The following is a 22,975-nucleotide window of genomic DNA, read 5'->3' as shown; positions in this document are numbered from 1 at the left end:
CTTCACTTCAGTGCTTTCCTCCTTTTTTTAATTGAAAGAAAAACCCGTTGGTGATGTCCGATAGATGCTAATTCATAACGTGGCAATTTTTTTCAGGTGTCCTTTTTCATCGAGCGATTCTCATGTCAGGTTCTGCTCTCTCTCCCTGGGCTCTCATCCAGGAACCTTCCAGGTATGCCGCACAAGTTGCAATCCATGCAAACTGTTCCCCAGAACTGCCTCACCCCAATTTACTGAAGTGCCTTCGTGAGAAACCCCTAGAAACTCTTCTTTCCACCCCCATAACAGCACCAGAATTCTCCTTCGCCTTTGGACCAAGTGTGGACGGAGTCGTAATAGATACAGGAGAACCACCAGGTGAGTTTAACTGCAACTATTTTCTGTGCTCTCAATATAATTATAGGTGTACAACTTTGCTTCCGCCGTTTTGCAATAGATGGCTGAACGGTAAGTACAAATAGATCGTAGAAGTCATACAAGAAGCTTTGGTTTCTGTTAAAATATTAGTCGATTTGTGTCTGCTTGCTAGCCAAAATTTTCGACAGGTGCGAGAGGTTTTAATTTTCTGCTGTAATATGAAGAAATCCCCGTCTAAAGCTCATCGAATGCTCTCAAATACCTATGGTGAGGCCTCTACTAGTGGAAGAAAATGCCGAGATTGGTTTCAACGCTTCAAGAACGATGGTTTTGACGTCGAAGAACAGCATGGCAGTGAAAAAGAGAAGGTTTCCGAAGATGCAGAATTGAAAGCATTATTTGATCAAGACTCGTGTCAAACGCAACAAGAATTGGCAGAATCATTGGGAGTTACGCAACAAGCCATTTCAAAACGCCTGAAAGTCATGGGAATGTTTCAGAAACAAGGAAATTGGGTGATGCACGAGTTGAAGCCGAGAGATATTGAACGGCGTTTGTTTGCTTGTGAACAGCTGCTTGCAAGGCAAAGACTGAAAGGATTTCTGCATGGCATTATGACTGAAGACGGTAAATGGGTTCATCACGATAATCCCAAGCGCATAAAATCATGAGAATATTCCGACCTTGCTTCCACGACAACCGCCAAACCGACTATTCACGGTTCCAAGGTCATGCTTAGTATTTGGTGGGACATGTTTTACGTAGTGTATTAATGAGTTTTTAAAACCGACTGAAACAATCACAGGCGATCGTTATCGAACGCAATTATTGCGTTTGAACCGAAAATTGAAAGACAACAGGCCGCAATACAACAGGAGACATGATAAAGTTATTTTACAGCATGACAATGCTCGACGCCAAATTGAGAAAGTGGTCAAGACATACTTGGAAACGTTGAAATGTGAAGTCCTACCCCACCCGCCTTATTATCCAGACGTTGCTCCCTCGGACAATCACTTGTTTCGATCAATGACACACGGCTTTGCTGACCAGCACTTTCGGTCTTATGAAGAAGTAAAAAATTAGATCGATTCGTACGCTGCCCGAAAGATGGGAGAAAGTAGTGGTCAGTGATGGACAATACTTTGAATCATGAATTTATAACCAATTCTTTACAATAAAACCTCGAATTTCGGGAAAAAAACGACAGAAACAAAGTTGTACGCCTATGTAAAATTTTTTCAATTAGTGTATAATAATGGATATACAAATATTTGTTTGATTACTCTGTTCTTGCGATAATAATGAGTACTACACAATGTTGGTGTTAGACCTCCAATTCATTGAGCATGTTGAAATATGTCACTTTTCAATGTATAATTAAGGATATTATATTATATGGACGCTAATTTGGCAGAAAATTATGTGAATGAAAATAAACATCATTTATTTCTATGGTCAATACTTACATCCCGTAAAGAAAGTCCGTAGTTGCAAATTCTGGGTATAAACCCAGAACTATACTTGGTGAAATTTATAATACACATATGCTATACTGAACCATGTATGAATTGAATCAACATTGATAAGGCATCTGATTATGTATGAGGTATGATTTTTTATCTGCAAATATTATAGGAACTCAGTTCTCAAAATAAACCGAGTTTCAAAAATTTCTGACAACAAGTTGGATCTTGTAGCGTAAAGGGTACCATTGACTCAACGTCTCAAAACTAGATCTAAAAGGTCTTCCCCTCTTAATTTAATAGACGTCGCCGCGAAAAGGTGGATTCATCTCCAAGCAGCTATGCCGATGAGGTAACGTCATCCTGTTGAACATCCGTAACTTTATCAATTAGGAGGGAAGAATTGAACGCTCTCCGTCCAATTTCTGGTCGGATCCGGCATTCGAAGTTGGCCCCGAAATGACGTTATCATTACCTCTATCAACTCGGGAAATAAGTCCATAAAGATCTCTGTTCTCTCCACCTGAAAATTACTCTGAAACTTCATTTCGTCCCTGTCCAATTATGCCGGACCCCGGTATTGATTCGCAGGCAAGTTTCGCCTTTCTGCAGCAGTGTGCCTCTCTGCTCTGTAAATTGGCGACTGACAGGGGCGACTCTGTTAATTGCTTTCCGGGGCAGGACGGGAAATCGAGTAAATAGGACATCCTTCGTAGCAGGCAATTTCATTTCATGTCGAATAAAGTATCGAGGCTTGAGAGAGCCCGGCGACGTGGAATGCTCGCCGAGGGGATGAGGAGGAGACTGATGGGGTTTTGATAACGAAGGTACTCCGGGTTGACAGGTACATAAAACATTATTCCACAAAAATTTCTATCTGTACTAGACTGAAGATTGCTTTTCAACTCCAAGCTTTCTGAGCTAGCTTTTAGAAACTGTAACCAAATGGATCATTTGTTCTTAACCCTATCCATTCATACAAACCTAAGAAGAGCTCCGATATTGTTGATAAAACCTACAAAATCACTAGGAGCCTTAGCTCCTGACTGACTTATCCCATATGAGTGGTTCTTAAGCCAGCCAACCTCGGAGTTTTGTACACCTGCTGTTTGTACCTCTGTTCCAAGAGCCTGCAAATCTCTCATGCTGACTTCTCAAAGTGGTACAAAAGATATTCACACTGATATTGTCTTGTCCGCAGTCCCACCATTACCCGAAGCTCAGCTCCAGAGAACTACAAGAGCTTCCTGGTATAGCTTGGTAAAAGTACAACAATTCATGTACATAACCAAGACTAGGAGTGTTACTCCAGAGGATTATTCTATTGGCCAAATCCCATTGATGAATTTGTGCCTTATTATGGTAGACTTAGAAAAGACCAATCTTCTTCTTCTTTATGTGCCGTCTCCTTTAAGAAGGTTGGCTATCATCATGGCGATTTTTATCTTTGAAGTTGCGGATCTGAACAACTCAACAGAGCTACTGTTGTACCACTGCCTTAGGTTGTTCAACCAGGAGATGCGTCTTCTTCCTATACTGCTTTTACCCTGTATTTTTCCTTGTATAATAGTTTGCAACAGCGTATACCTCTCCCCTCTCATCACGTGGCCCAGATACTGCAGTTTTCTGATTTTGACTGTGTCGACTATTTCCTTCTCCTTTCCCATTCTTCTCAATACCTCCTTGTTCGTTTTTCTGCTCACCCAGCTTATTCTAAGGATTCTTCGATATGTCCACATCTCGAATGCTTCCAGCTTGTCAGTGTCGCATTTCTTAAGCATCCAGGCTTACATTCCATATAGTAGTACTGGAAATACGTAGCATTTAAGCATTCTGATTTCAAGATGTAGACTAAGATCTGTTCTGGTTAATGCATTCCTCATTTTATTAAACACCGTTTTAGCCATTCCGATCCTTGATCTTATTTCCTGTGAATAATCATTATTGTTATTTACAATTGTTCCCAAGTACTTGTATTTGCAGACTTTTTCCACTGGCTCCCCTTTGATCCCCTTTGATGTTTCTCGCTGTTGTTGGTGTTTTGCGATCGTCATGAATTTAGTCTTCTTGGTGTGAGCCCCCTTTCTTCACTGATCTGTACTACTAGATCTATTAGCCTTTGTAGTTCTTCCAGGGTTTCTGCTATTAGTACAGTGTCATCCGCGTATCTGATGTTGTCCATAACCTTCCCATTAACTTTCACTCCCGTTGTTTTTTGATTTTCCAGTGCTTCTTGTACTATATCTTCCAATACATAGAATAAATATTGCGAAGAGTTAGGAAGGATCACAATGTCTGATAAAAATGATAAATCTAGCAAATTTCAACAGACAAGACACATCATGTGAGGATTCAGTGGAAGCTTCATTGTAAATAGTTAATGGAAACAGAGACAGATAAAGAAGGAGAAATAAGGAATAGTCAGATGTTAATATAGAATTGACTTGCATCAAAACGTATTGAGAATAAAGAGATTTGCATTCATCTGAAAACAATGATGAAATTTCATAACAATGTTTGACCAATATAATGCTCTGATGAATTTTTTTTTTGAAGTTTTCAGGAAGACTTGACACTTTTGGTTCTACTGGTGTGAGGGTTATACAAAGGAAGTCTTCTTGGTCTCAACGACCCTGTTTGTGCTCGGTAATCTGTTGAATATTCATTTGAACTACATATAAACTACAGACAGTTGAGTTTTGTAGTTATGAAAGCTTAATGGCTGACTCATAGGTTCACTCCGATTTTTACAGCATCCACAATTGAATCCTCCAACAATGAGATCAAGTCAATTTCGTGAAAAATTTATTCTAACTGACAAAGATTATTTAGATATACTTTGGCAGATTACTGAATTTGGAACTCAAAAAATCCACGAATGAATCAAGTAAAGCCAATGCATTTCGAATATTCATTTCATTTTCTTTTTTGAAGGAATCATAGCCGTTTTTCTTCAAAGGCTAGCCAAGTGTTACAGTGAATGAGCAGAATAAATGACAAACCAGTTTTTTGAACCACAGCTAGAAGATATTTTACTAGACGTCAAGTGGTTCCAGCGAAGGGCTCTACTTGTTATAATTCTCTAATAATTGTCAGCCTTGCATTAAATCTTTCCTGGTTCTGTCATCTGTTGGTTTGGTGACAAAAATTGGCAGTCCTGCAATATTTTGTTCTTTTGGCGGTGGGTTATTTGAGGTCATAGGTTTTCGATAACAAACTGAAGCATTAACGACCAAAATCAAACGTTACGTCAATGATAATTCATAAGCCACACGAATGTTATATCGTTATAAAAAATTCCACCAAACCAGAATATATGCATCAGCAGTCTTTTTTTTCTGATTTATCCTTCTGTACTCTATCTTACAAGGCTATAGGTTTCCAGTCACATCAACAAGGTGTTTCCACTTTTTTCATATCAAAGTATATGCCTTATAATTCCACCCACTTCCCGCTGGTTTGTTGCCTTTTACTAAATCTAAAAGATATCTTAGAAAGACGTGAAGTCAACCAAGTGCTTCAATGTCATCAGGCTATAGAACTTTTTTTTTATAAATACAAAATGATTTTCAGAAAAATAACGATACAGTTCATTCTTGTCGCATGTGTACCTACTAGTCTCTTTGATATTATCTAAAATAAATAAATAAGACACTGAGTTGATGTTATCCATATTGCTATAGAAATCAGAAAATTGAATAAAATATATCAAACAGCTCAATTGATCATTAATTCAAGGAAAAGAAAGCTTCATTCGATTTGAATTGTGAAACATCAAAAAATACTGATATTTTTCCTACATTGAATCATAAAAAAAAATGGACGCAAATCGCCATATTATTGATATGAATAATTTTAACGAGACCCAAGTGTGAACCTTGTGGGACGCCACAATTATTGGATATCGAAATTGGTTTGTAACAGCATATGTACGCTATTGTGTACACTCCAGATCAACGAAGAAAAACCCCAAATGACAAAACCAATTCGGAAACCGGAGTCACTCTCAGTTACCGCGAAATAATTGGAATCGAATACACAGAACGCAGCGCAAATCAGTAACAAGCAACGACATAATAACCGGGGCGCACTCGACCCAGCGACTCGCGGAACCCTTAGCCGCGATAATGGAATCCGCAGAACCGTAGAACTCCCTTACAAAAAAAAAGGGAAAATAATCAAAAGGAGCCAAAACGTAATAATATAGCCGAACACTCGCGTCGGATTCAAAGGGAGTGTACCTACCAAACGATCCCCTCAATCGGAATAATAACATGCATAACTCGTTCCGTTCCTTTCGTCCTATCCTTTGATCTCTAATCCCATCGTTTTTACGAACGTGTCCCTTCCTCAGAAACGCCGAACCCTCGGAACAGTGGCGGATCATCCCGAAGAACAGAGGGCCCCAAATATCTATGTGGTTCACTGAAGCCTGGAAAAATGTGTAGAACGAAAAACTATGAGTTTGATTGCGCTGATAATGGAAAAGATACAAGAGCTCTTCTACTTCTACATATTGATTTAGGTCGTAGACTTGGGAGTGCCGTAACACCATAAAGCAACTGGCCAGAGGAAATAAGGTGACTCTACTATGGGTACCAGGGCATTTTGGGGTTAAAGGAAATGAAAGAGCTGATGAACTTGCAAAAAGTGCATCAAGGTTAACACCCGCTGAACCTGAGCCTTTCTGTGGGACAGGAAAAGACCAATATAAAGCTGCGGTCCAGCTATGAGAGTTGAACAGCAGGACAATCCACTGGACTTACATTCCTAGACTTGTTCAGGCAAAGAAATTCGTGAAGATTTCACCTACTTACGCCAAGAGGCTCCTGAAGCAGTCGCGAGCTGAGCTTCGGAAATGGTGGGACTGCTGACGGGGCACTGTCGGTACAAACATCATTTGTACCGTATGGGAAAGTCAGCAGACGAGATTTGCAGGCTCTGTGGTTCGAAAGCCGAAACAACCGAACACTTAATATTCAAGTGTCCGGCGCTGGCTGGCATAAGAACCATTCACATGGGTAAGCCGGTCCTGGATACCAGAGAGGTAACGGCCAAGGCCCCTAAGGAGGTTGTCAGTTTTATTAACGTCATTGACGACCTCCCTGGGTTTCTATGAATGAGTAGGGTAGAGAACTGCATGATCGCAGTTCCCGGAAGGCTTACCGAACCAAAACGACCCCAGTTCAAATAATAATAATAGATCGTAGACCTGTGAGTTCCAATTCAACTCTCTTGTGAGATTGATGTCCAAGCATCCTTCCATCGTTTGGAGGTCTGCCTGGAGGTCGTCGAGTCTGTGGTCATTTATTTCGTACAATTCTAGCTACCCTGAATCTATTCTGTTTACGTGGCCATTCCATTCTCGTCGTAGCTCACATCCTCATATAAGAACGTCCTTGAACTCACTTTCCTTTCTTATACAAATGTATATCTCTCAGAATGTAGCCTGCTATACTTGGTTTCCACTGAAGGTTTTCATTTCTTCTGTTCGCAAGATGTTTTTTCTTCTTTGGTGGTCTGCTCGAGTTAAAAATTGTGTATCATTATTATATGAATTGGGGTCGTTGTGGCTAGGTTAACCTACTGGGAACTCTGACCGTAGGCATATTTTGTTCTTAAAAGCCTAAGGAGGCCTTGGTTGCTAGATCTTACCTGTTGAGTATCCAGAACTGACTTTCCCATATGAGTGGTTCCTAGACCAGCCAACCCTGGACATTTGCACACCATATGTTCGGCTGTTTCTATCTCCTTTCCACAGAGCCTTCAAACCTCTTCAGCTGACTTTCCCATGCGTTGCAAAAGATATTGGCACCGACAGTGGTCTGTCAGCAATCCCACTATAACCCGAAGCTCCACTCGTGACAGCTTCAAGGGCTTCCTGATATAGATCTGTGAAAGCACCACAAATTCTTCTGCTTCAGCAAGACCAGGAGTATGTTGGAGCAGGTCTTATATGTGTCTTATAAATCTTGGTTTTATCTCGGGTAGTCATCTACCTACTTACTATTCCATATCATTCCCTTCAGGCATCGGCTCTTCTGTTGACTTTATTTGCTAGGTCTCTTGCTCCGTTGGTCCTGTGCTAACTGTGAATAAGTTGCACTCCTAGGTATTGAGCCTTCATTACTTGTTCTACAGGATTGTCTTCAACTGCAAGTTTGAATCATATGGGTTTTTTATCGAAGGTGACTTATTGAGTTCTCGTTGTATATATTTGCATGTTTTATTCTGCAGCCTTTTGAACGCGTGCAATAGTTTCTGCAGGTCATCCCTCCCATTGCGTCAACTGCATGGGATGTGATCTTGAGGTCTTAGAGAGTTTCCTGGTCTAATTCCCGATGTTGATGTGTGTTCTTGTAGAGATCTGGTTGTTTTATAATATCCATAATAGTTTTCTCGTTCCTAATTGGCAACATCTTTCAGTTTTACTCTTTCGAAAGCATTGATGATATCGAAGAATTAATGCAGGGTTGTCATACTCTATGGCTTTTTCGATAGGGTAAAGATCTTCCATAGTATCATCGGGAATGTTTTCTTCGAAGTAGAGTTTCTGAAAGTAACTATTCCACTTATATCTAACTTTCTTCTTCTCAATATCCTATCGTTGGTGAATTTGTCCAAGTATTATCTCTCAAAAAATGTTTTTCGGATTTTGCTTTGTTTGTGACTGGATCTGTCCCTCTGCAAAGATGCTTTGCTTCTCGGGCCCCCAGTTGTCTTAATCCGTCACTGTGTCAGAAGGAAGGGACGCCACGGATGGCAGTTTCAATAGTAATTAAAGCAATCTCCGAACGTATTCTTATCGTCGGGCGTGTATCCTCCTAGCCAGGTCTAATTGGGGGTGTGCAGTCACATTGAAGCTCTGCGAGCACAAAGGATTATTTAATTATAGAACAGGTATAAGGAACTTTCCAATTAACAACCGGAGAAATTTTCGAGTTTGAAGACGAAGAAACGCTAGAACGGCATAATGAGGAAACGGGTGTGTTCTATCATTATGACGATTGTAGCTATAGCTGTTTTGATATTTATGGTTGAGATTTCGAGTCGTATCGTTGGAAACGATCTTTTGCATACAGTATTGGCAAAGTCTTATGGAAGGGACAGATATAAAATCCTATTTGTTAAATAAAGATATTATGTTGCTCATTTGAAGAATTCTTTTTCAACATCGCTTTGAGGGAAGGAGTTACACGTAGGCGTGTTCGAAATGATTTGGTCGAGTTTATCTAAATTATGATTTGCAGATAGAGAAATGTACTTCCCTCTTCATTTTAATTAGGCCCAGTTTCACCAAACAGCACTTGATCCCTGATTGATTAAACTCCGCTTGTTACTAAAGCAGGCTTAACAGTGTTTTCTGTTTCACCATGCATCAACCCGTCCGAAGATGATCGCGATTAACCAAATCGCGTCAAACCATTTGGCAACGTTGTGAACAAAAAGTTATATAGTGTTCTGTATCGTATTAGCAGTGATGACCACCATTGGCGCTAGGTGTCAGGTGTCATTCATTCATAACTCATAACATTTCAAAACATTTGTCATCTTGTAAACAAAAAACAAAGTTAATTTTTGCCGAAAATGTCGAGTGATGTGCTTCGAAATGTCGGAAACTTGCAGAAGTTAAAAAGAAATTATCCCATTTCACAAAACCACATATTCTGGAAAAAAAACTATATAAGTAATTTTACTAACTTATTTATTTTTATTAACAAGTTTAACTGCTTCTCAAATGATATTTCAATCAAACATATCAATAAATTATTCTTTGCAATAAATTTCATAAAACACAAAAACAAAGTTTACGTGTATTTTAAATGGGAAATATTGAGCCTATACATATAGTCATATTTTGATAAAATTGACCCAAAAATTATAAATTTCCGGAAAAATAATTACATAGACAAGAGTTCCATACTGATAAATAATTATTAATCTCAACTTGAAAGGTTGTGATCCTCCAAAAATGGCCGATTAGTGCTAAATCGCGATTGGTCGATTAAATGGCGCTTTGGAATGTGGTGAAACGCTACATTACATTAATCGTGATCTAAGGCCTCACTTAAGAGCCAAGTCAAGATTAAAGCATTTGGTGAAACTGGGCCTTAGTCTTTCGCTGTTTGTGGAAGCGAAGAGAGAAAAAAGGTATCGCTCTCCGATTGACTTGAGGCATTCTTTATGCATTTCTGTTTAACACATAGATATTAAATCCCGAGATATTGACTTGCCAGCACTGCATAATCGGATTATTATACAGGTTTGGAAAATTCACTCGGAACCATGGGATTTAGCGTACAAATGAAAATAAAAATTAGAGACAATGAATTCATTCATTGTTGCCTTTGGAGATAGGACGATACATTCAAGAAATCCCATGGTTCCGAGTGAATTTTCCAAACCTGTATATAACGTGCCTTAACTTTGTTTATAAACTCAGAGTTTCCATAAGGAGATAATATCTACTGAACCAATACATAGTAGTTTTGGGAATTGGGACCTAATATGTATAAGTTACAAGAGAGCCCAATAGATATTCAATGCTTCAAACAATAGTAGTCCGTTCATCTCAATTTATTATAAACTCGGAATAAAATATAAACTGAAAGGAAATAATGAGTAAAAAAATCCTGACGTGAAATCATAATTTTTGAATACTCGTTCATTCACGCGAACATTTCGCACTTGGAGACCACAGAACTGTTTACAGGTGTATCCGAGGGTCCAATAGGTACTCAAAAGCTCTTGACTTCACGTCAGTGCTTTCCTAATGTTTTTTTGGATATTCTGTGGTTTTAGCAGTGCTATCATCACGAAGTTATGCCCGAAGATTGAAGTTGGAACTCCTTGTCAGATTTTTTTCATCAACGAACCTAACCGAACTATACGAAATCCGAATCTACCTTGAAAATTTCATATTTCTAAGTTTATAGTAGAGTATTCACTTCCGTACAGACATTTTTAAAATATATCACAAATTCGTCATCAGTGCGTCAAATCTTATCGTTCAAGGCCATTATCGGCTCAAACTTCGAAAATTACAGACATTGTGACGATATTATACATACAGCGATCTGTTCAGGAAACAATCCTTCAAAAAATGGAACCTACATCAATCAACATAAAAACCTAAAAGTGAGTTTCATAGAACCAATTTACATTACGATTCCTTTCAAACTCTTCAGTCTGCCGATAATTGGTCCACTTCAACCAAACTACCATACGATAGTTCGGTTTTTAGTGTGCACCAGCTCTTGGTTTTACTATTATTATATGAACTTATAGCCCATCAAGTTATTCAAGTTGAAAATTTCCACTGAGTATCATTCAATTTTTGCAGGTGAATCCTCCCATCATTCAGAATTCGACATGAGTAAACCAGAGAGAGTTGAACCACAGAATGCCATCAATATTTTGAACAGTGTTCTCCTACGAAAAACAGTGGTCTCTAAGCTGTCCAGGTAAATTTGTTCTTTTATCATATAGTATTTTATTCTTTTCTTTTTCTTATGGTAAATTTTTATTTTACCAAAAACCAATCATGCAGGTATGATCTTCTGCTGGGAGTAGTTAAAGCAGAAGCTTACTTTGCCTTCAACGGAGAAGATGTCCAATATGGCATCGAGGCAGACAGGCGATCAAAGATCCTCAGGAATTTCGTGAGAAACACCTACAGCTACCATTTGTCGGAAATCTTAGCAACTATCGTCAACGAGTACACTGACTGGGAAAGACCTGTGCAACACCCTATCAATATCCGAGACGAAACGCTAGAGGCTCTATCCGATGCTCAATACGTGGCTCCAGTGGTTCACACTGCCGATTTACATTCTGCAGAACACAGAAATTCCTATCTCTATGTCTTCGATTATCAGACAAAGTATGGGGATTATCCTCAGGTAAGTTTAACCTCCAACTATTATATTGCTACTTTTTACTCTGAAGAAGATGTGTTGAAGATTATGTTATTTCGAAGTGTAAGAAATGAGTTTCTCAAATTGAGAGAATCATAAAAAGGCATACAAATCAAAATGTTCCAATATACGCTAAAATTTTGCTTAATCAAGCCATATAAACCACAATCTTCCTGAGTTGAATCAACCTTCATCAACTGAATCATTCTTTATTAAGCCACTAGAATTTAGATTAGATTTAGATTTAAGGGGACTACTGTGTCCCCATCAGAGTTGATTTTGCCATCAGTCGTTATAGTCTACAGTTCGCCCTCCAGTTCTAGAGTTCTGATGAACTCAAGTACCTATCTAAGATTACTTCAAGGAGGTTACCTCCTCGCTTCTACAATTCTTTTGTTCGAAGCATTTTCTGCGTTGGCTAGCCATGGCGAAGCATTCCAGAGTTTCTTCCTCCTCCCAGCAGAATCTGCACTCGCCGTTTTTTGCTAGACCCATTTTTATGAGGTGCATCCTTAAGCAGCAATGCCCTATAAAGAATCCAATGAGGAGGTGGCTTATACTCTTACTAAGATCCAGATATTTTTTAGATCTCGCAGTACCAAAGTTTCAAAGGAACTTCTGGAATGATCCAACCCAGAAAGGTTCCGCCAGGTTTTCTCTTTTGGTTTTTCTTTCTTCTGAAACTCTTTCTTGAAGATACAAAAAGAGCCAGAATATCGGAAAATGTATTTTTGTGTTAACACCAAGCCGTACCATAAACCAAACTTTGAATGTACTTACTAAACAATTTACAGAATGTCAAGAATGTTTATGTGTTATAATTATAAAAAGGTCCATTTTTTCATAGGATGAACGAAATTTCTTCATAATAAAAAAAAATGGTCGAAAGAGTTTTGAATTATGAATAATATCGCAAAATTTTTGTGATGTGGCTTTGTAATAATTCAACCTACAAAACTGTCAAATAATTTATATTCCTCATATTGTATAGCTCATATTCAAAATACTGAAACACTAATTAAATTGCTGTACGTTCAGGCGATTCAAGTGTTTTGATACATCTCTGTTTTTAAACAGTTCAGGAAATGAATATATCAAAAATTCAACACCCCTAAAACGGAATTCGTGAAACTGCTGTTGCGTGGGCGAACGTATCCTTCCCTATGAGAAATCGAGCGATAAATAAACAGCGGATATAAAGAGAATCCCGACTAGACTCCCTCATATCCGGGTGAATCCCATAATGTCATACACTTACAACCGAATGTATGTGTAAGCATCCCCTCTACCCTGCAGGGAGCGTACGATCGAAAACAAAATAAATATTAGAGGCAAATTTGCGAGGCAGCTCGAAGAAGTCCTCTCTTCGCACCGTATAAAGAAGTTGGATGCGATCCAGAACGGAAAAAAGGGCAATCGATTCCAGCGCCACCTAGAGAATGGGTCTCTTCCCGTCCTTTAATAGACTCACGTCCCATTTTTTCTCTCGGAGTCCCGGTAAATCAAGCGACAACGTGTTAATCTAGCTTTTTTCCAACGGGGCTAATTATTAAACTTGATGAAAATCCCCTGTTTTCATGCCCGTCCAGGGAGATGCATTATGTCAATCGTTCTTTTTTGCAGGAGTCAGTCTCCGCGTCCCCCGGGAAGTTCTCAATTTGCCGGAGTCATATCATGAATATGCAAGACTTGGCCGCCGGTTTAATAAGTAATTTTCTCGGCGTTTTCATTCGTCCATATAATTTCGCTGGTGTTGTGATGCTAAACTATACAAAGAATTTCTTCGTCGAGTAATAATTCTTTCGGTGCGAAAGATAATTTTCTTTTTCTTGTAATACAGTCAGCCAGAGCGGGAAGCTTCAGTTACAATAAATTACACGTCTCGAAATTCTTCTGTTCACGAAAATATTTTCCATTTACCAATTTTAATGGTTCGGAAAATGAATGAATCTCTTTTTTTTCGGGAAAATTTCCCAAGCTCCTTTTCTGATGAAACTTTATTAAGACATCACCTAACATAAAATTCAGTATCAAGATTTCATGGGAGTATTTTTCAGGTCAAATTGTGACTTTTTTGTCCCCAAACTACAAAGAGTTGAAATGTAATAAATGTTTGAGTTTTTTCTTCATAGCACTTTCAGTTTTTGAGATATTAAGATCCAATTTGAAATATAGGCAACAAATTATGGTTTCAATTATCCAATACAATTGGATCAACTAAAAATAAGAAACCTAACGAACTTATATTTCAAATTTGATCTTTATTCGAGGTAACATGACAGCGCTGCGTTACCTTCAAAAAATAGTGGAGCCAAATGTTCTCCCTTACCTTAATCGGCTCGAGATTCCAATATTTCAGCCCAACCTCATGTTGCCAGAGTTAGTTAAAACTTTTCTAAGCGACCCATGTGAATCTTTTGCCATGGCTGCCCAGATCCCCCGATCTTTCGCCCATAGAGCATGTTTGGGACATCATGGGTAGAAGGTTTGGAAATTTACCCCAGCCCCCATGGACATTGACGGCTCTGAGAGATGAAGTACAGGTAGCTTGGGATAGTATCCCTCAAGAAGAAATAGACCACCTTATTGCATCAATGCCAAAACGTGTTGGGGAGTGTACAGATAATGGCGGTGAACAAACATATCATTAACAAATTTATTTAAAAAAATTGTAAATCCTTCGTTTTTTTCTCCAAATTTCATCATCATATACTCCTTGCTATACCATATATAAAGGTTTTACCAAAAAAAAAATAAAATTGAAACAGCTCCTTCTGGCTGTCGCAGTTTCTTTGTCAGTTAGTATATATTTCATGAGAAATTTTAACCGATAGTTAGCATTTTTGTGATAATTCTCCTGAAGAAAATAGTCCCTACAGATTAATTTCGAGAAAAGCTATTCAATATCTATTTTCGACGTCGACCGGTCTCTAAAGAAGTTGCCAAAGATCTCGGAAACACAAACCGGAGCAACGGCCAGAAAATTCTGATTCAACAACAGTTTCCTGGTTTAATGAGAAATCGACGCCTCCAGAAGGATCTTTTAATGCCGCGAAGCGAAAAAGTTTAATAACCGAGATCTCGAAAATTAAAAAGAAACTCCCAGTGTAAATCAAAGCTACTTACCGGACGGGAAACTTATATTAACTTCCCATTGGGAAAGTGGAAAACAAATAAAATTCGTTTCGTCGTTTGTTCACCAAGTTAAACGAATTTTTAATTGGTTCGAATGGAACCGAGAGGAATCGATTTGACAACCGATAAATTTCGGTTTGAGGGGAACCGATACTTTCTCATTTTGGAAGGAGACACCAAGAACAGAAATTTGATATTGAATATTCAATGCAGTAGTGTAATTATTCTTGAATATGAAAAGGCAAATTATTTACAACTTATTTCATCTAAAGGTACAAACCCTATTGACTGACAACAACTCACTAATCTTGAAACATAAACACTTTACCTCTTGCTGAACACTCAAAGAGTACCTACATCATACCACATATAGTATTTTCCAGTAGGAAGTATATAATGTTAAATTGTTAAGAAAAATTGTTAAAGCAATACTCTATATTATTTTTGAAATTTCTCATATCATTTGTGTTCAATAGGTTCTGCTATTCGAAAAATACATATTTCACAATGTTAAGAAATTCTTTATCAAAATTAGTGCTCATTAGTACTGAGAAAAATTCAAGTCGAATCAAGAGAAGATATATTATTCAGTTGATCGACCCGCTAGTAGCTTTATAGTAGACAAATACCTAAGAATGATAAATTATTTTAGATTTCTGCATCGCATTGTGACTGGAGACGAAAAATGGGTTCATTACTATAATCCCAAGCGCATAAAGTCATGAGGGTATTCCAGCCATGTTTCCACGTCGACGGAAAAACCGAATATTCACGGTTCTAAGGTCATGCTCAGTATTTGGTGGGACCAGCTCAGAGTGGTGTATTACGAGTTGTCAAAACCGACTGAAACAATCACAGACGATCATCATCATTGAGCTGATCATTGAAAGACAAACGTCCGCAATACAACGAGGGACATGATAAAGTGATTTTACAGCATGACAATGCTCGACCCCATATTGCGAAAGTGGTCAAGACATACTTGGAAACGTTTGAATGGAAAGTTCTACCCCTCCCGTCGTATTCTCAAGACGTTGCCTCCTCGGGCTATCACTTGTTACGATCAATGGCACACGGCCTGTCTAACCAGCACTTCCAGCCTTATGAAGAAGTAATAAAAAGGGATCGATTCGTGGATCACTTCAAAAGACTACTAGTTTTTTCAACGCGGTATTCGTACGCTGCCCGAAAGATGGGGGAAAGTAGTGGCCAGCGATGGAAAACACTTTGAATCATAAATGTATAATCAGTTTTTTACGATAAAGCTATCATCAATTTCGAGACATTCTGAGGAAAATGTCTTGGCACCCCATTGTCAGATTATCGAGATTTGTGAGAAACAAATCACATATCATATGTAAATGACATCAATAGTGATCACAATTGTTATCCCTGAGGATATATGATTATGATTTTCCCATTTTCCCCCATTACAGCTCGCGATGCCTGGTTATGAACATTTCGGCTGACATATTTGATATTATTGGACATCAGATATATGAGGATTCAGTTATTATGGTTTCTCTTAAAAAAATCTCACAATATGTCGTTTCTTGGTCATGTGAATTATTCTGGCGTCATCTTATGGCATGAAAAGATGTATGGAAGATGTTGTATTTTGTATCTCATTTCATAGCCAATGTGGAGCAGTGTATAAAAAATTATCGATGGCGGTGCCTGATATAACCAAAGAAGATCATTTCTCAGTCGGATTCTGGCCGCCGAACATCCAAATTCCATCAAAACCAGAAATGAGAGATCCCCGATTGATGAGCAAAAACCACGAAAATTGCAAAAAATCCATTTTCAAAGCTCCATCTCTCGAAAACTGTCTATTTTTGAGCTTTGTGGCTAAGGACTTTTCTGATTAGTTCATCAAGAACTACAACATATCAAAAATTCAGCCAAATTCACGGAAAGCCCTTTTCCCTACTAAACGTGCGGGGTCCTTTGTACGCCTATGTAGTACAAAAGTTACTTAATCTAATAAAGTAAAGATGTTTTAATGTTTTATTATAAACGATAGTTTATGTTCTGAAAGCAGCTCTCCCTCGAGTTTCGAACGTATTTCCGGTCACCCCGTTTCAATATTTATCGGCAAGAAGGGTATCGTCTGCAAACACGCAGCATCATCCAGCGGCGCATCTTCCCATCCGCATAAAGCCACAAATTCGATTAATCTCCACGCCGCCGCTTCTTCCAGCCAACCGAACGAATTAGCGAAGTTCGGAAACGAATAATAGTTTTTCCGGGAGCCTTCCGTCTCGTCGGATACACTAGCGCGCCGCGCAAGAAGAAGAAGAAGAAGAAGGGAAGAGCAGACGGTGGAAAATAAGGTCTCGGCGTTTTCAATATTTCGGAACGGCCCATCGGCACGGAAAGAAGTTCCGTGACAGCCGGTGGCGGCGATGTTGCCACATTGATATTTCCGATGTAAAGTACCTTAAAAGAAATAAAAAATTTTTCGATAATCAATAGATTTTATTTTCAATGTCAATTTTTAGACTATTCCAACCCATATAAATGAAAAACACAAGATTTTCCAATAAAAAAATGGCCTATTATAAAATGGTAACTCTTTAGTTTCTCGATAATTATCTGGTTATCACAAGGAATCATTCGGTTTTTTGCAATATATTCTATACACTGTAAAATGAGCTCTAGTTTTTTTTTTATGACTGAAGAATGTTAAATGAATTTGGCAATATAGAGGGAATAATTTTTTAAGGTCCGGGGTAAAAAAAATTCGAGAAAATTCTTCGACTCAAATATTGTCATTCGTGAGTGGAATTCGAATAATCATGAACTGCCAATACCAACTCTGCTTACCGATTTTCCGTAGTCCCCATAGTTTAGGAGAAATTTGAAGTCGAAATTTTTGGAAAAAACCATAAAAATTCAATCTCTCTATAAAAATCGTTATATCTCCTAAACTATTCGTCGCAGACCCCTCATATAAAAACTTTCGTGATCTACGTGAACAGATCAATAGAAAAAGAGGTATATTGTCACCAAGAAGGAACTTTTAATTCTTTACAATTTTTTAAGGTCCGGGGTAAGGAAAATTCGAGAAAATTCAATCTCTCTATAAAAATCGTTATATCTCCTAAACTATTCGTCGCAGACCCCTCAAATAAAAACTTTCGTGATCTACGTGACCAGATCAATAGAAAAAGAGGTATATTATTACCAAGAAGGAACTTTTAATTTTTTACAATTTTTTAAGGTCCGGGGTAAGTAAAATTCGAGAAAATTCTTCGACTCAAATATTGTCATTCGTGAGTGGAATTCAAATAATCATGAACTGCCAATACCAACTCTGCTTACCGATTTTCTGTAGTCCCCATAGTTTAGGAGAAATTTGAAGTCGAAACTTTTAGAAAAAACCGTAAAAATTCAATCTCTCTATAAAAATCATTATATCTCCTAAACTATTCGTCGCAGACCCCTCATATAAAAACTTTCGTGATCTACGTGAACAGATCAATAGAAAAAGAGGTATATTATCACCAAGAAGGAACTTTTAATTTTTTACAATTTTTGAAGGTCCGGGGTAAGGAAAATTCGAGAAAATTCAATCTCTCTACAAAAATCGTAATATCTCCTAAACTATTCGTCGCAACTCCTCAAATAAAAACTTTCGTGATCTACATGACCAGATCAATAGAAAAAGAAGTATATTATTACCAAGAAGGAACTTTTAATTTTTTACAATTTTTTAAGGTCCGGGGTAAGGAAAATTCGAGAAAATTCAATCTCTCTATAAAAATCGTTATATCACCTAAACTATTCGTCGCAGACTCCTCAAATAAAAACTTTCGTGATCTACATGACCAGATCAATAGAAAAAGAAGTATATTATTACCAAGAAGGAACTTTTAATTTTTTACAATTTTTCAAGGTCCGGGGTAAGGAAAATTCGAGAAAATTCAATCTCTCTATAAAAATCGTTATATCTCCTAAACTATTCGTCGCAGACTCCTCAAATAAAAACTTTCGTGATCTACATGACCAGATCAATAGAAAAAGAGGTATATTATTACCAAGAAGGAACTTTCAATTTTTTACAATTTTTTAAGGTCCGGGGTAAGGAAAATTCGAGAAAATTTTTCGACTCAAATATTGTCAGGCGAGAGTGGGATTCGAATAACCATGAACTGCCAATACCAACTCTGCTTACCGACTTTCCGTAGTCCCCATAGTTCAGGAGAAATTTGAATTCGAAATTTTTGGAAAAAACCGTAAAAATTCAATCTCTCTACAAAAATCGTTATATCTCCTAAACTATTCGTCGCAAACCCCTCAAATAAAAACTTTCGTGATCTACGTGACCAGATCAATAGAAAAAGCGGTATATTATTACCAAGAAGGAACTTTTAATTTTTTACAATTTTTTAAGGTCCGGGGTAAGGAAAATTCGAGAAAATTCTTCGACTCAAATATTGTCATTCGTGAGTGGAATTCGAATAATCATGAACTGCCAATACCAACTCTGCTTACCGATTTTCCGTAGTCCCCATAGTTTAGGAGAAATTTGAAGTCGAAACTTTTGGAAAAAACCGTAAAAATTCAATCTCTCTATAAAAATCGTTATATCTCCTAAACTATTCGTCGCAGACCCCTCATATAAAAACTTTCGTGATCTACGTGAACAGATCAATAGAAAAAGAGGTATATTATCACCAAGAAGGAACTTTTAATTTTTTACAATTTTTTAAGGTCCGGGGTAAGGAAAATTCGAGAAAATTCAATCTCTCTACAAAAATCGTTATATCTCCTAAACTATTCGTCGCAGACCCCTCAAATAAAAACTTTCGTGATCTACGTGAAGAGATCAATAGAAAAAGAGGTATTTTATCACCAAGAAAGATCTTTTAATTTTTCACAATTTTTCAAGGTCCGGGGTAAGGAAAATTCGAGAAAATTCAATCTCTCTATAAAAATCGTTATATCTCCTAAACTATTCGTCGCAGACTCCTCAAATAAAAACTTTCGTGATTTACATGACCAGATCAATAGAAAAAGAGGTATATTATTACCAAGAAGAAACTTTCAATTTTTTACAATTTTTTAAGGTCCGGGGTAAGGAAAATTCGAGAAAATTCGAGAAAATTTTTCGACTCAAATATTGTCAGGCGAGAGTGGGATTCGAATAACCATGAACTGCCAATACCAACTCTGCTTACCGATTTTCCGTAGTCCCCATAGTTTAGGAGAAATTTGAATTCGAAATTTTTGGAAAAAACCGTAAAAATTCAATCTCTCTACAAAAATCGTTATATCTCCTAAACTATTCGTCGCAAACCCCTCAAATAAAAACTTTCGTGATCTACGTGACCAGATCAATAGAAAAAGAGGTATATTATTACCAAGAAGGAACTTTTAATTTTTTACAATTTTTTAAGGTCCGGTGTAAGGAAAATTCGAGAAAATTCTTCGACTCAAATATTGTCATTCGTGAGTGGAATTCGAATAATCATGAACTGCCAATACCAACTCTGCTTACCGATTTTCCGTAGTCCCCATAGTTTAGGAGAAATTTGAATTCGAAATTTTTGGAAAAAACCGTAAAAATTCAATCTCTCTACAAAAATCGTTATATCTCCTAAACTATTCGTCGCAAACCCCTCAAATAAAAACTTTCGTGATCTACGTGACCAGATCAATAGAAAAAGCGGTATATTATTACCAAGAAGGAACTTTTAATTTTTTACAATTTTTTAAGGTCCGGGGTAAGGAAAATTCGAGAAAATTCTTCGACTCAAATATTGTCATTCGTGAGTGGAATTCGAATAATCATGAACTGCCAATACCAACTCTGCTTACCGATTTTCCGTAGTCCCCATAGTTTAGGAGAAATTTGAAGTCGAAATTTTTGGAAAAAACCGTAAAAATTCAATCTCTCTATAAAAATCGTTATATCTCCTAAACTATTCGTCGCAGACCCCTCATATAAAAACTTTCGTGATCTACGTGAACAGATCAATAGAAAAAGAGGTATTTTATCACCAAGAAGGAACTTTCAATTTTTTACAATTTTTTAAGGTCCGGGGTAAGGAAAATTCGAGAAAATTCAATCTCTCTACAAAAATCGTTATATCTCCTAAACTATTCGTCGCAGACCCCTCAAATAAAAACTTTCGTGATCTACGTGAACAGATCAATAGAAAAAGAGGTATTTTATCACCAAGAAAGATCTTTTAATTTTTTACAATTTTTCAAGGTCCGGGGTAAGGAAAATTCGAGAAAATTCAATCTCTCTATAAAAATCGTTATATCTCCTAAACTATTCGTCGCAGACTCCTCAAATAAAAACTTTCGTGATTTACATGACCAGATCAATAGAAAAAGAGGTATATTATTACCAAGAAGGAACTTTTAATTTTTTACAATTTTTTAAGGTCCGGGGTAAGGAAAATTCGAGAAAATTCGAGAAAATTTTTCGACTCAAATATTGTCAGGCGAGAGTGGGATTCGAATAACCATGAACTGCCAATACCAACTCTGCTTACCGATTTTCCGTAGTCCCCATAGTTTAGGAGAAATTTGAATTCGAAATTTTTGGAAAAAACCGTAAAAATTCAATCTCTCTACAAAAATCGTTATATCTCCTAAACTATTCGTCGCAAACCCCTCAAATAAAAACTTTCGTGATCTACGTGACCAGATCAATAGAAAAAGAGGTATATTATTACCAAGAAGGAACTTTTAATTTTTTACAATTTTTTAAGGTCCGGGGTAAGGAAAATTCGAGAAAATTCGAGAAAATTCTTCGACTCAAATATTGTCATTCGTGAGTGGAATTCGAATAATCATGAACTGCCAATACCAACTTTGCTTACCGATTTTCCGTAGTCCCCATAGTTTAGGAGAAATTTGAAGTCGAAATTTTTGGAAAAAACCGTAAAAATTCAATCTCCCTATAAAAATCGTTATATCTTCTAAACTATTCGTCGCAGACCCCTCAAATAAAAAAACTTTCGTGAATGAATTGAAAATGGCGCCGCGAGTAAATAACACTGCAGAAAATGTCTGCAAAAAATGTACCAAAGAGGTGAAAAGTTATGTGACCTGTTATAAATGTCGAAGTACTTTTCATCCAAGCTGCATTTTGAAAATTGGTGGATTATATGTCGACGAAATTGGAAGAATCTTGTGTTGTGATGACATAACCTCCAAAAAATGTAACTGTGAGGAGAAAGATATAGAAATTCAGACTTTAAAAGCCCGTCTATCTAGCTTAAATGAGGTATGTTTTGAAAATTCTATAAACCAACTACAAGATATTGTTGAGACCGATGTTGACACTATAAGTGAATCCCTCAATTCTGAGAACGCGAAACAACCATCATCCTGTAACCATTGTGTCCAGTATCAAGTGGAAACTCGGTTTATGAAGAAGGAATTAGAATTATTAACAAAAATGAATATCCAACTAGAAGAAAGAATAGATGAACAGAAAAATTTCATAATACTACTAAATTCAACAAAAAGAGAAACAATCGAGGTTAACACAAATCAAAACAACGGAAAAAAATCAAAAAATCAAACATCAACAAACAAACCTGTCACGTCGGATGGAAGAAACCTGCAACGGAAATATGTGAAAGATAACGATACTGAAGCGCTATCTAACCCTAATGATACACATCACAAAGCAGAAATCGAATCAAGAAATCTGTTGACACCATCGGAAGAAAAGCAAACAAATAAAGGAACCTACAAAACTCGCAAAATGGATGTTATAAGAGGAACTGGAACAGAGATCTGTAGTCTGAAGTCAGTTGATAGAAAAGCGTGGTTATATTTAGGGAAAATAAATAAAGGTTGTAAAGAAGATGACGTAGTTAACTTTCTAACGACAAAATTTCCAGAAAATAAAATTCAACCTATCGTGGAGAAAATTTCAAGAGAAGAGAGCACAAGTTCATCATTCAAATTGGGCATTGATTTCGAACTGTTGGAAAAGGTGAACAAAGAAGATTTCTGGCCAAAAGGAGTTATGGTCAAGCGATTTTTTTTTCGGACAACCCGAAAGCAAACAGATAATTAAATCTCCTCTCAAGCTTTTTAATCTTCTCAACATAAATATAAGATCCA

General features: G+C 37.3%; 1 protein-coding gene across 1 annotated transcript in view; it reads left to right on the top strand.

Moving 5' to 3' along the window:
- The window catches only part of LOC123678731 (neuroligin-4, X-linked), a 145,357-nt gene that overhangs the window by 71,780 nt on the left and 50,602 nt on the right, over positions 1-22,975 (top strand). The window contains exons 4-6 of the mRNA XM_045615888.1: positions 97-357; positions 11,167-11,287; positions 11,374-11,725. Of these exons, the coding sequence (XP_045471844.1) occupies positions 97-357; positions 11,167-11,287; positions 11,374-11,725 (734 nt within the window). The remainder of the gene's footprint in view (positions 1-96; positions 358-11,166; positions 11,288-11,373; positions 11,726-22,975) is intronic.

The sequence above is a fragment of the Harmonia axyridis genome, chromosome 4, assembly GCF_914767665.1.
Source record: "Harmonia axyridis chromosome 4, icHarAxyr1.1, whole genome shotgun sequence".
Classification (NCBI taxonomy): Eukaryota; Metazoa; Arthropoda; class Insecta; order Coleoptera; family Coccinellidae; genus Harmonia; species Harmonia axyridis.
This window is presented reverse-complemented; position numbering and strand designations above follow the sequence as displayed.